The sequence below is a fragment of the Molothrus ater genome, chromosome 6, assembly GCF_012460135.2.
Source record: "Molothrus ater isolate BHLD 08-10-18 breed brown headed cowbird chromosome 6, BPBGC_Mater_1.1, whole genome shotgun sequence".
NCBI classification, from domain to species: Eukaryota; Metazoa; Chordata; class Aves; order Passeriformes; family Icteridae; genus Molothrus; species Molothrus ater.
Window position 1 is genome coordinate 9873572 of NC_050483.2, and position 14103 is coordinate 9887674.

At 49.1% G+C, this 14103-nt stretch overlaps 1 protein-coding gene across 1 annotated transcript in view; it reads left to right on the forward strand.

The window, feature by feature from the left end:
• EPS8L2 (EPS8 like 2) overlaps window positions 1-14103 on the forward strand; it is a 48984-nt gene that overhangs the window by 32372 nt on the left and 2509 nt on the right. Inside the window, exons 5-20 of the mRNA XM_036385076.2 lie at window positions 1638-1799; window positions 2087-2236; window positions 2363-2442; window positions 2575-2714; window positions 4142-4221; window positions 4712-4838; window positions 5165-5253; window positions 6723-6797; window positions 7460-7608; window positions 7753-7879; window positions 8256-8371; window positions 10230-10341; window positions 11110-11217; window positions 12057-12198; window positions 13269-13452; window positions 13857-13989. Of these exons, the coding sequence (XP_036240969.1) occupies window positions 1638-1799; window positions 2087-2236; window positions 2363-2442; window positions 2575-2714; window positions 4142-4221; window positions 4712-4838; window positions 5165-5253; window positions 6723-6797; window positions 7460-7608; window positions 7753-7879; window positions 8256-8371; window positions 10230-10341; window positions 11110-11217; window positions 12057-12198; window positions 13269-13452; window positions 13857-13989 (1974 nt within the window). The remainder of the gene's footprint in view (window positions 1-1637; window positions 1800-2086; window positions 2237-2362; window positions 2443-2574; window positions 2715-4141; window positions 4222-4711; window positions 4839-5164; window positions 5254-6722; window positions 6798-7459; window positions 7609-7752; window positions 7880-8255; window positions 8372-10229; window positions 10342-11109; window positions 11218-12056; window positions 12199-13268; window positions 13453-13856; window positions 13990-14103) is intronic.

The following is a 14103-nucleotide window of genomic DNA, read 5'->3' on the forward strand; positions in this document are numbered from 1 at the left end:
GGAAACCAGGATGAGAGGGTCATGCTGGTGGATGGGCCTTTAATACTGCAGGGACAAGAGAAAAAGCTGGGATCTGGCCCTATAAGCCTCCAAGAGCTGCAGGCCCTTGGACTGCATAGATGCTTAGTCAGGCCTGTAACTTACCCATGCAAAAACCTGCTTTCCTCTGCTGGAGAAAGTTGGTAAAGACAGGGAAAAGCTTCAGCTGCTTTTTGACAGTCAGGCACGTTCCCCTTCCCTTCTTACCAAGAACATAGCTAGGCAACAAAAGAACAAGGTGAAACAGAACCTTCTTCCTTCCTGAGGTTTTTTTTCCTTCCTGAGGTTTTTTTCCTTCCCTGTTATCACCTGAACATGTGGCCTGGCTGTGCTGTCTCTGCCCCAGGGACAACAGCTGGGCAAACATCTTGGCTGCTCGGAGTCCCAGCTTTTCCTGCCTTGCAGTGCCCTCTGCTGGCACACACAACCAGTTCTTCCATCTGCAGGGAGCAGCACTTGCTCACCTGGACTTGCGGAGTTGCCTTCACCCTCTGCTGGTGGGGTCACAACATTTGGATGTGTAACACCTCTCCTTTCCACAGCTGCCTCCCTGCCCACCATTCCCTTCCCATGGAGTCCCTGGGGCCCACCAAAGCTGCAAGTGCTGCCCCGTTACACAAACTCTGCACATACAGGTTCCAAGTGCAAGGCTTGGATCACCACACACTTCAGAGTGCAGTTGGAGCAGGGATGGGAAAACAGCTTGGATGGCTGTGCTGTAGCTGAGCTGCTCCTGGCCCAAGTGCTCACACAGGGTGGGGAAGGAAGGGAGGACAGCACGGAAGCCTGGCTGATGGGAAAAGACCATGAGCTGGGTTTACAGGATAGGTGAAGGGAGGTAGGAATACCAGGATAACCAAGCAAAACCACAGGGCAGGACAGAGGCAGGCAGCAAAAAATCCTTTCCTACAGTCAGCAACACCCATTTTCACTCCTATGAGGGCTGATTTGGGTATTTTTGGGGAGAAGGTAACCCCAACCCTGAGGGGGGCTTAAAGGCCTGGGGTAGAGTGAGCTGCCAGGTTTGGAGCTCCTGAAGGCTTTGCAGCATAGAAGCTCTTCAGAGTAGCTGTTCCCAGAGCATGGGACCCCACACATTGCATGGATCCCACTTGGCACGGAGGACCAACACTTGTCCATGGTTTGTGTGAGCTCTCTGCCTGGCACAAATCCCACACAAAGCAGGTTTGCTACACAAGACAAGCAAAACACAAGTGCTTTTATAGCTTGGCAAGCAAATCAATGGTTTGTCTGCCATAGTTCTACTTCCAAGCTAGATTCAGAGGGGCCTGGGAGTAACTCATGTGTGTGAAGCATTTGCCCTGCTGGACAGTGATCAGGGCTGCTGGAATTGATGAGAGTAATATAAAAGTGGTGAAACTGGTTATGAAAACCCATTATGAAACCCAAATCTTTCACTGCCACGACCAGGCTAGTACCAACAACCAAAACTGTTTTGTGCAGCAACAACTTCATGCCTGAGCTCTGAGAAACTACTAACAGTAATTGAAGCCTCTAGAGATGCTTTCATCACCAATTTTTACACCCCAAAAAACATTTTCCACCTGTTTTTATCTCCTTTCTCTCCCCAACTTCAGCACTTGGCCACTTTCATAATGGACAAGAGCGAGTCCATCACAACAGTGGATGATGCAATCCGGAAACTCATCCTGCTCAACTCCAAAGAGAAGATCTGGACACAGGAGATGCTGCTGCAAGTGAACGACAAGTCCATCCGGCTGCTGGACTGTGAGACACAGGTACCTGGAGCCCTGTGGGACTGACCCCAGACTGAAGTGTGGGGTGCAGTGAGTGCCCTTTCCATTCTGCCTGGGAAAGGACAAGTTCTAAGGAACACAAACAAGGGTGAACCATTACCAAAATCCTCTCCTGGAGTAGAGTCACTCTGCAGCATGGGAACAGGATGGTTTTAGCAATGACAAATTAAGGAAGATCAGCCCAGGGATCCCAGGAGTTCCTGCACAGCACCATTGCCTCTCAGTTCAGTAGTTCCCCATTGCCTGACACCTTTCCCCTTCTCTTGCAGGAGGAGCTGGAGGACTTTCCCCTGCCAACAGTGCAGCACTGCCAGACAGTGCTCAATCAGATGCGCTATTCCTCCATCCTCCTGCTTGTGTGTCAGGATTCTGAGCAGCACAAACCTGACATCCACTTCTTCAACTGTGACGAGGTGGAGGTAAGCAGAGCCCTCCTGCTTGCTGTGAAACAGAACAAAACACACTGCTTGCTGTCTGCCCTTTCCCCCTTCCTCCAATCCTTCCTAAAGCCAAGCCCTTAAAGACATCCCTGTTTTATCCTTAAGGCGGAGATGGTCCATGAGGACATAGAGAGTGCCCTGGCAGACCACAAGCACGGGAAGAAGATACGGCCACAGACACTCAAGTAAGTGCTGCGGGATACAGCTGGGAGCACCAACAATAAACCTCTGTTTCCAGTGGTTTAGTCACACTCCAGTCTCTTGGAAATGGGATCTGCCACCACTGATGGGTTTGTTCTGTGTCATTTTCTTTGCAGGGCAAACCAGGAAAAGATCAAGCAGAGACAATCCATCCTCCCCCCACCTCAAGGACCGGCTCCCATCCCAATCCAGCATGACATGCGAGGCTCAGCAATGAACAGGAACAGGGTGGCACCTCCTTCCCAGCATGATCCAGGTACAGGGAGCACTCAGGAAGTCTGTCCTGGGGATGGGAGACTAATTAATTCAGACAGCAAACCTTCCTGAAGTGCTCTGTGGTGAAAACTAAGTCTTGTACCCACTAGGCATCTTCTGCTCAACAAATAAAATCTCCCAGAAACTCCTTGTAACAACACCCTTATTTGGGGGATACAGAAATGCCAAAAAAACCAAAAACCCCTCATAAGCCATCACATGAAATTTGAACCAGGCATTGGTGATCTTAAAATGTATAGACAAGACATTTGGTTAGAAAGACAAATTCGTGGCTCTGCTGACTTCACGGGAGACAAGATTTCACCCTTGAAAATCAACTTGTTTTCATGAATTCTTGTAAAGTCAAGTGTGGAAATGCAGATCTGAACACCCCTCTTATGTGCTCATCTAAAGTCTGATTCCAAAACCATCCTGACTTCAGCCCATTTGAGTTGGCTTGGAAAAACCTGGCACTTTGCTTTGAAAAAAGTAACAGAATTAAGTTCCTAGGAACAGAAACAAGCTCTTTCTCTTACAAAAGATCAAAATGATGAACAAACTGTAAGCATTTTTTACTCCTGCCTATCTTACCACCTTATCTCAGAATCCATTTCTAGTTTCAAGGAAAACAAAAACACGTAATAGGATACTATAATACATCCAAAACACTCATTTGCAGGGATGGCTTCTGAAGCCAAGCAACTGCTCTGGCTGCTGAATGGAGAACTTATTTCAGGCCCAGTTCTGCATCATAAAAGGAATATCTCTATTTCTCAGCTGGACCATGAATAAACATCTCTATTCTGGTGAAAAGCAGCCACTCTTACCTCTGCCCTTCCAAGGCTGCTCACATAAGCAGAGCTGGGAATTCCTCTAGGCAGGATTTCTGGCTCTGAGTGCACAGAGCCTGGCAGGAGAGCAGATGACAGGAGAAAGTCTTGAGTGATGCCTGTTTACTGAGATTCCTTCTCCATGAAACACCTTCCTGCTTTTCCTACAAAACCTGTCCTCAGGGACGGGGTACCTCATCCCCACATTTAGAGATGCTCTGGACTTGTCATGGTCCTTTGCCAAAACGCCTCCCCAATTCTCCCACTTGGCAGATCCTGCTGTGCTGACCCTTTCCATGTCCCTGCCCTGAGTTGACACCGTTTGCTTTGTACCAGGGGCCAACCCAGCGATTGTTCCCACTAGAATATCCCCCCCACACTGGGTGTGTGGCTTCTGGAAGCCAGGAGGTGCCTTAGGGTTGGGTTTTTTGTAGGATGATTGTGATTTAGCACCTGTTACAAACATTATTCCTGAAGTGCCCTCACAACCCAGAACAAACATCCAAGCTTGCAGCTACCATCCCATGGACCCCTGTCTTTTATGGAGCCTATTTCCAACCTCTGATAGTAAATCTGTTTTTCTCTCCCTGGTTTGCAGACTATGACCGACGAAGCTCTGGCTCTCATGACCATGAGGAATCCCGCGCCATGTTAGCACAGAAGATTGAGAAGGAAACGGTGGGTGACAGAGACACTGCACAGTCCATAGGCAGGAGCAGAGGCAGGAAGCAAGGGAGAGGGAGCAGAGGCAGGGAGCAGACATTTAATGCATCATCTAGGCATTTTTCCAATTGATACCTGCTGTGCATAAAGATAAGGTGGCCAAAAGAAAGTCTCCATCACCGCATCACAATGTGGTGACAATGTGACAATGTCTTCTGACCTGAGGCAGCTCTGCTGATTCCAGCTCTGCTCCTCCCCATCCCACTTGGGTTATTTTCCAGCTGTCCATTAGGAGGCGTCCCTTGTCCCCTTGGTAAGGACAGCACACAGCCAGGCCCAGCAGCTCTGTGCTTGCAAAGGGATGCATTGAGCTGCACTTCATGCCTGGATTGCCCACTTGTATGCATTCTCCCAGGAAATGCAGCAGGCCCTGGGATTCAGGCTCCCAGCTGTGTGCAGCCCAGGCTCACTTTCACACTGGTCCCTTGGGTTTCTGTCCTCACAGCAAATCCTGAACTGCACCCTGGATGACATTGAAGTGTTCGTTGCCCGGCTCCAGAAGGCTGCAGAGGCATTCCGACAGCTCAACCAAAGGAAGAAAGGGAAGAAGAACAAGAAGAAAGGGCCAGCAGGTGCAGTGCAGCAGCCACAACAAACGGGGAGCACAGGGGGGTCATGGATGAGGGGGACACCTCAGCTCCTGGCCCAGCAAGGCCGATCGATGCCATGGCACAGCCACAGATCCAGGCACACAAGTTTGGGAGGTGCTGCTCTCTCTGGCAGAGCACACAGAGCCTCCAGCACAGAAAGGAAGTTTGCCTTTCCCTGAACCCCTGATTTTCAGTAGTTCTGGTCTCAACACCCATTTCTGCTGTGCCTTCTGCATGGCAGGCAGATGGAAGCTTCCCAAAGGGGATGCTCTCACTAACGTGTCCTTCTCTGCCCCTTCACCTGGCAGAGGGAATGCTGACCCTCCGAGCAAGACCCCCGAGTGAGGCTGAGTTCATCGACTGCTTCCAGAAAACCAAACTGGCTTTTAACCTCTTGGTAAGACACAGAGGAGTTTCTATCCCATGCAGGGACAGAGTTTTCTTTTCCCTGTGAATCCCAGCAGTGAGTGTTTAAAGTGAAACTTGAATGGAAAACACTGACAAGGGACAACAGTGTGAATTCCAGGTTCTTCAGAACTCAGGACAAACATTGTGTCAGGCTTGTGCAGTTTTTCTGGGACAAGCTGTTAAACCAAAACTAGAAGCACCAAGTCCAGGAAGGGACAGAGCAGCCAGAGGGTTGCAGTGCCCAGATCTTTTCAGATCCAGGCCTGGGGAATCTCTGCTTGACAGTAACTGAAGTCCCCCATTGCCCCAATACTCCTGACCCCTCTCTCCCCTGCCAGACCCTCTGTATTGTGAAGGGGATGAAAAGAAAGAGATAAAGATGTTCCCAGTGCTACCAGCTCTGCTCAGTGAAACACAAGAGACAGGGAAGATAATAAGGCAGCAGGAATTCTGTCTGTTGTGACCAAACTTGTCCAGCAAACACATCATCCAAGCTCCTTCCTGGGCAGTCATTAATAAGAAAACCCCAGAGGTGGGGTTTGCAGGACACCAAGCTCCAGCCTTTTCTTTTAGAAGTAAATATGGATAATTTGTGCCTGCTCAGGATCAGAAGGAACAGTTTATCTCCTGGCAAGAGCCCAGGATTGAGTGTGGAGCAGAGCTGGGACTCCATGGTGGATCCGTGCCACATTCCTCACCACATAGCTGCTAAATCCTTGGGAAGTGCCCATTCACTGGGTCACCCTGCTGCCAGCAGTTGTTTCTCACTTCCCACTCCACATTAATGCTTAATCTCCAGCATTTCAAATGCTTTGCATTTCTGTAGGAGCAGGGAGCCTGTCTCTCATGGCAGCAGTGCCAGGAGCCCAGGACAGGAGAAGGATCTTGAATGGAAGCACAAAATGGAGAGGTTTCTCACCACAGCTCTGCTGATTGCTGCTACCAAAACCCAGTTCTTACAGTAAATTAATCCCAAGTGTTTGCTCCTCCATTCTGCCAGAGTTCACCTCAAACACAACTGGATTTGGAGCCTTTCAGTGGCCACGGCAGCTCCAGCTGCCACAGGCAAGAGCTCGGTGGAGACTTTCCCTTGTCAGCAATTGCAAAGGGACCCTCAAAACACCCATCCTGTTGTTTTCATTCATAGAACTAATGGGATTCTCAACCCTGAAAGAGGCAGAAGCAACCATAACCCTGACCTTTCCTCCCTAGGACTTTCAAAATAAGCCAAGGTTTTGTGTGCCTGTTCCACAATTACCTTCCAAGGCACTGATTTAACAGAGAGGGTACTCCACACATCCAAAAATTCATCAGGAATTAGAAATGGACACAAAATTAAAATAAATTATTCCTACTCCTCCATCCCTTACTCTTCTCATCAGTCAGCAACACTCCCACCATGTGACAGAGAAGAGAAGGAACACTCAGGTTAGGGTTAAACTGTGTTTCTCTTTCCAGGCCAAACTGAGGAAGCACATCCAGAACCCCAGCGCTTCGGAGCTGGTGCATTTCCTGTTTGGGCCACTGGAACTGGTAAATCTTATTTCCAGGTCTCACTGGGAACTCCCATTTTATTTCTACTTCACACCTACAAGCAGACAGATTGTGCAGAAGGGTTAGAAAACTGCTCACACCTGGCCACAGCTTTCTCAGGAACTTCCAGAAGTGATGCTGGTTGTTCCTGGCCTCTGATCTGGTTTGCAGCTTAAAGTAGATACAGGAAGCCCAGCAAATATGAATTTTTCCATCCAATCAATAAAGCATTACTGTGAGCAAAAGGGGCAGTGAGCTGGGGTTCCCACGGGGAATCTGTCTGGTCTCACCTTCAGGCAAACACAGCTCAGTATTTGCACTAAAAAGGCTTGGAAGCAGAAATCCCAACTTGGAAAAGGAGCCAGAAGGGACACAGGAATAGAAAGATACTTTCCATTTTTTCAAGTGTCAGCTTGTGACACTTCACTTGTCTGTAGCAACAGCTCATTTATAGATCAGATCTTTGACTCCAATCTAAAAAAATTTCATGTTCCCCTGAACTGTCCAGTCTCCTTCAAAGATTTAGGTTGGTGTTTCTTGAGGTGACTGAGCTGATCCAAGAATCAGCTTTGACTTTGATTCCTGCTCCTCTGTGTGTCCCTGGTTTGACACTTTGACCGTTGCAAGTTCTCTCCTCTTTGTGTGGTTTGTGTGTGACCCAGATCATCAATAGCTGTGGTGGCCCCGAGCTGGCCCGGTCTGTCCTCAGCCCACTGCTTTCTAAAGATGCCACCGATTTCCTGAGAGGGCACCTGACACCCAAAGAGATAAACCTCTGGGATTCCCTGGGGGAGACATGGACCAGATCCAGGTGAGGACAGAGCTGCCATCTCCCCAGGCTCCCCAGGCAGAGGGGATGCTTGGATGCCCTGATGCTCCTGCTTCTCCTTTGAGAGGATGTTCCCAAAGACTCATTCCTGTGAATGTCACCTGATATTCCCACTTTGTGTCCTAGAGCCGAGTGGCCCCGAGACGCGAACATCCCCACCTACATCCCCAAATTCCGCAATGGCTGGGAACCACCCACAGAAATCTTCCGTGGAGCTCCCTGGGAAATTGACATCGGACATTTGCAAGAGGAGGTTAGTCCTGTGTCCCTGGGGATCCTCTCTTCCCTCTCCCTCCCCCTTTTCCATAGAGATCGAGCTGAGGGGGGTGTGGTGGTGTACAACAAGTAGTTGGATCAAAACTCAGTTGGATCTGGTCGCTCCAACAACCAGAGCATTAAATATGGAAAGCAAATTGTGAGGCTGGAAGAGGGCAGCAATAATCAGCCTCTCCCAACTCAAGGCAACAGGACCCTACAATGTCACTGAGCTCCAGGGACACAGGCTTCCCTGAAGAACATCTTGACCAAAAGCTGCCAGGCCATGACTCATCTCCCACTATATGCTTCTCCTTTTCTCTGATCAGCTTTCCCCTTTCCTGGTAACACTGACTCCATGTCTGCCTTTCCAGCTCTCCTCAGCCAATGGATATCCTTACCGGAACTCCTCACTCAAGCGTGGCCAGACGGCTGAGCAGACACAGCCTGGGGATGCCTTCAAACAGAATGTCACTCCACACGGAAATAGGTAATGGATCTGCACCCCTGGAGCTTCAGCTCCTACCTTGGACCTCATGGACACATACGGTGACACTGGGAAGTTTGGGCATCCTGGAGACAACTCCCTACCACTATTAATAACCTCCAAGAGAAGATAAAGATCAGCTGAGGGATTATTCCTATGAGCATTGTCTGCTGTTTAACCCCCTGCAGCTCTGCAAGGAAAGGAATCCCAGGTGTTTTCCACCGCAGGAGACAAAAATATTGGCTGACTTCATCAGTCCATCCATAGGTTTTGTTTCCCAACATCAGCCCACCAAAGTGACTTTCAGGATCAGGTGCCAAAGGTGCTGCACTGTGCTTTGGCTCTCCACAGGTGTAAAAACATTGGAATCATGGAATTACAGAATGGATTGGGTGGGACGGGACCTTAAAGATTACCCAGTTCCAACCCCCTGCCAGGGCCAGGGCCACCTTCTGCTATCTCAGGTTGCTCCAAGCTCTGTCCAACCTAGCCTTGAACACTTCCTAGGATGGGGCAGCCATCTATTCTGGGCAACCTGTGCCAGGGCCTCCCCACCCTCAGAGGGAAGAATTTCTTCCCAATATGCATCTAAACCCATCCTTTGGCAGTGGGAAGCCATTCCCCCTTGTCCTGTCACTCCAGCCTCTTCCCCAAAGTCCCTCTCCAGCTCTCTTGGAGTCTCCTTAGGCACTTGAAAGGGCTCTAAGTGTTCCCTGGAACTTTCTCTTCTCCAGGTTGAACATTCCCAGTTCTTCCAGCCTGTCTGTGTAATGCTCCAGCCCTTGGAGCACTTCCTGGCCCTTCCTGGCCTCCTCTAGACACCCTTGAGGATCTCTCCACTCATCCCAAAGCCACCACAGGCTGCACAGACAGAAGCTGCCTACAGGGGGAATCTGCCCTAAGGGAAGGGCGCACACAAACCTTGCCCTGTTGGAAACACAGGGCCAGGGAAGAGCGGCCCAAGCTCCCAGTGCTGCTGGAAAACATTTCAGCTGAAGAAGGAGCTTTGTTTCACTGGAGACAGCAGCTACCCCTTGGCTTTAGACACAACCAAAGGCAACCCCACTGATTAGAGGCTGAATAAAAGAATATATTTCAGTCCTGCCCACCTCTCCCCCAGGCAACTGACAGGTGCTGGGTTCAGACAACTCTTCTTAATGAGAAGAATTCTAGAAAATGGAGAAAAACCCCTTCCCTTTCTTTAGAAGTCTCGGAAAGTTCACTTCCAAACCCAGAACCAACCAGGCCACTCTTTTGCCTCAGGCTTTTTCCCAAGGGAAAGATGGCTCTTCCACCTTTCAACAGCTTCAATGCTCATTTTCCATCACCAGTTATTCCTTGGTACAAAACCTTCATCTAAGTACTTTTAGTTCAGAGTTTAGAGGCTCCATCTACTTCCTTGTTTACATGAGCTCACACCTTGAAAATTGTCACATCTCTGAGTGTCACCAAACTCTTCCAGACTTCCACATGAATCCTCTGTCGTGACTTGACAGAACACTTTGCAGGGATTTGAGTCAAGGTTTCAGCTGACCATCCATTTTTCTGTCATCAGCTCTAGTCTGGGAAAAAAACCCTCAAGCCAGACTGTTTTTCCATGGTTTTCTGTTCTAGTCTAAAAGATTTATAAGCTTTACTACAAGAATTTAAATCCACAGCAAAAGACCTTAAATACACTTATATCAGCAAAATAATAAATTTTTTTCTCATTTTTACCCTATCACTGGTCCTGGTAGGAACATCAGGTGGTAGAGATGCAGTGTGGAACAGGGAAAGGATAATTTCTCTTCTCCAATTTCAATTTTCTTGGCCTTGTAATTGGATGGGCCTCCACTAAAACTCCAGCTTTTCTCTCCTGCAGGAATTTCGAGGCCCAGGGAGTGGCTGTGCCCAGGAGATTTGCCAAAATCCGCTACGATTTCACTGCGCGAAACGCCAACGAGCTCTCGGTGCTGAAGGATGAAATCCTGGAGGTATGTGAGCACTCCTGGGAAAGGTGTGTCCCCTCCCCTTCCCAGGGGCAGCAGAGAGCTCAGGAGAGCAGCCAGCACCAATCCCATTTCCCCTGGTGGTGTGTGAGCAGTGACCCAGAGCTTTGCTCCAATCCAAGCTGGCACAGGCTGCCTGTGCTGGGCTGTGTCACCTCCTCAGCTCAAACACATCGGTCCCATCCGAACCATGGTGAGGAGGGAGAACAACAACTCCCTGTCCTGCTCTGCTCATCCCCTCCTGGGTCTGTGCTCCTTATTACCACTTCCCCCTCCATGAGGAATTGTTTTCTCTGAAAATATACCTTTTTCATAACCTTTCTCTTCCTGCAGCTAGAGAACGTGGGACATTACTTGGGCTAACACTGATCTGTGACCTGGGGAAAAGGTTTCTGTGCAAAATGTAGCTTTTAAAAAAAATTTATTTATTTATTTTAACACAAAAAGGCAACAGAAACTCAGTCATTGGAAAAAAAAGATCTGGAGAAACAGGGACATTACATAGCAAGTATGAGTTCTTCAGCACCTGGAAGCACTCTCCTCTTCACCCTTATGATAAATTCTGATGCCTTCCAGGAAAAGTTTCAATCCTGGATTACATCTGAGAGCAGCAGATCTAATCAGAGCTCCTGGCCTCAGTGATGTCCTCCTGGCAACTTCACCTTCTGGGTGGTCCATCCCCACTTTATCCTGGTTCTATATGCCTGAAATCCCATGTTCCCACTAGCAGATTCATTTTTGTCCCTCTCTCAGGTGTTGGAAGATAATAAGCAATGGTGGAAGTTGCTGAACCGGAGTGGGCAGGCTGGTTACGTTCCATACAATATCCTGGATGTGGTGACACTGGAAGAGCTTGAACAGGTCTGTAGTCAGGTGGTACCTGACTGGCACCAGCTGCAGGGCACAATCTGCCTCTGGGAATAATCTTGTCATTTGACCTCCCTGGATTTCTTAGGATACTATGCACAAGTCAGGATGAACCCTCAGAAGTAGACAAAGTCAGGAGATTCCTGAATCTCCTATGATAAAACTCCCATTTTGCCATGATCACCTTCCCAAATAAGGCCTATCCTTCCCATTTGTGCAGCAGCCTCCTGTCTTCCAAATTTTTCCATGTCAAGCTTTTTGCTGGGGATTAAATTAAAGATGGACATTTCCCTCACCCAGTTCAGTTCAGCAGCAGGAATACATCACTCCAGTGGAGGCAGATGGAAATGCCATTTAAGTGAGAATTAAGTGAATACTGCAACTTGCACTCCAGAAATGTGGAGCTGGAGTGTTCTGAACACCCTAGGAAAACATGGAATTGCTTCCCAATTTTGGTATTGCAGAGTTTGGACAAAGCCAAAGAGGGCCCAGCAAGCTTCTGGATAGTTTAATCAAAATGTCAAAACACTTCCCAGTCTGCTCCAGGCCCTTGGCAATGGTCACGCTTCACATCCCAGCTATGGAACATTGAGGCTTTGCCTTCCAGTGGGACTGTACATGTTTGGCATGTCTAGGATTCCCTCAAGCAAACTTCAGACTTTGCTTTGGGTTCTTCATTCCCAGAAATTAACTTCTTCCATACTGCTCCACCTGAGGTGTCACCAGCCCCACATCAGCACAAGGACAACATGGCAGTTTGTCTCTTAAATGCAAATGAAAAATGGCAGGAAAAAAGTCTTACTTTTTTTTTTTGTCCCCCCCTTTCTAAGCAGTCTAACCAGAGGTACAAAGGAGACCTGAGCCCCAGAGGTTATGGCCCATCCAGTCCAACTCACAAGCTGCCTGCCAGCTACGCCGGGGATAAGTGGGGCAGTGAGATGTTATCACGCAACTCTACACAGGACGCCAAAGAACGTACGTGTGTGTCCCACCCTGTGTCCCACGCTGGGGTCCCCTGGGGTTGGGTACTCTGGGGACCAGACCTACCCAAGGGGCTCCCCTGCACCCTTCAGTGATCAGAAATAGAACAGCACCAGGTCTGGAGGCCACTGCAGGTAGGACAAGAGCCAAGAGAGCAGCCCTGGAGCTTGTGAACCTCCCAGGCTCTTCGGCTGCCCGGGACAAGCAGGGCAATAAGTGATCACCCCAATCCTCCTTCCTCCAGCTTGACCTTCCTCCTCCTCCTCCCAAGGCCTTTTTCTTCCAAAGCATTTAAATGTGTCTAAGGAAGACCTCAGGTCAATCCCTTTCTCTCCTTTCCTTTTGCTCATATCCTGCCACACATGTAGTGCCTGCCTGGCTGGTTCCTTTATGTGGTTCCACAGAATTCCCAGCCAAAGAGGAGATCCCTCCTTCACCCTGGACATGTTGTGGGGGTCACAGAGCAGGAGAGGGACCAGGGGCCCCACTCTCCTCACCCCTTATCCCACCCTGTCCACTCTTGGAAGCAGGAGCCCTTTTGGGACGATGGAAAGCCCCTCAATACAAGGACACGAATCTTTCATAACACCGAGTTATTCTCCACAGTCCTCAGGAGTTTCATGGGGAAAGTTACACTGGATGAAGTGTCCCTGGAGTTTTCCCAGAATCACAGGGACCTTCAAGCTCATCTCATCATGAGTGTGTTCCTCACTCCCAGTTTGGGCTTCCTGCTGCTTCTGTTCCACTGTGGAGCAAAGCCTGGAGCTCTGGGATCAGCAAATCACTGAGTATAAGTAGCAGAGAGGACTGAAAAGGTCTCAATCCCAACTCTCCAATTGTAGATTCTCACAGATCTGTCCTTCCAGATCAGGCAACAGCCAAAGGGTGATGGGAGGAAAATAAATGGCAACACAGGGGCTCAGGAAAAGGGGAACCACTTTTCTGGCCTGAATTTAAATAAGATTGCTGAGCCACACCCCCATTTTCCTTACAATTTCCCCACCAACACATTTAATGGGATTTTTGACTGAAGATTTGATTTCATTCCCTACCTGTTTCTGCAGAACTTATTCACCAAATGGATGAGCTGAATGACGAGCTGCTAAAGAAGATCACAAACAATAAAATTCAGCCTCCCCACAGGAATTTCAAAGTGGAAAAGCCTCAGCAAGTTTTTGTGCCCCTCACCTTTGAATCCAGCACTGAAGAAGTCAAAGCCTGGCTAGAGGCTAAGTCATTCAGCAAAGAGTAAGATTTGCTCTGTTGCCACATGAAACGCTCATCCTTCCCTGGAGAAGGAGCTGGGGAGGCTGCTGGCACCATCTCACCTGGGACAAGTCACTGGGATTTACCTACAGAGCCCGTGTTGTAAATTAGATTTCAACCCTATTAAACCCAGGCTCTAGAACCAGGATGTTCAGAGTCCAAACTCACTCCTTTTCTTTCTTATAAACATTTTCTTGGAGAAAAACAATCCACAAATCAAACCCAGGGCCTGAGATGCCACTGGAATCACAGCTGCCAGCCTGGCACAGCCCCAGGGCCCTGTGATACGACCCCAGTGCAGCTCCCAGCCTCCCATCTCCCACTCCTCACCTCTGGCACGAGGCCACTGCAGCACAACCATCATCCCCCACTTTGTGTCTCCCCAGGACCGTGGAACACCTGGGCATCCTCACCGGAGCTCAGCTCTTCTCCCTCAACAGAGAGGAGCTGAAGAAGGTGTGTGGTGATGAGGGGAACAGAGTGTACAGCAAGATCACGGTGGAGAAAAACCAGCTGGAGGTGAGTGTTTTTCTGGATAATTCCTGCTGGAATGGGGGGCTGTACCAGCAGTGTCAGCTCATTAAACAGGCATTTTAAGAAACACAACTGGGGGGAAAAAAATGCAACCAAACC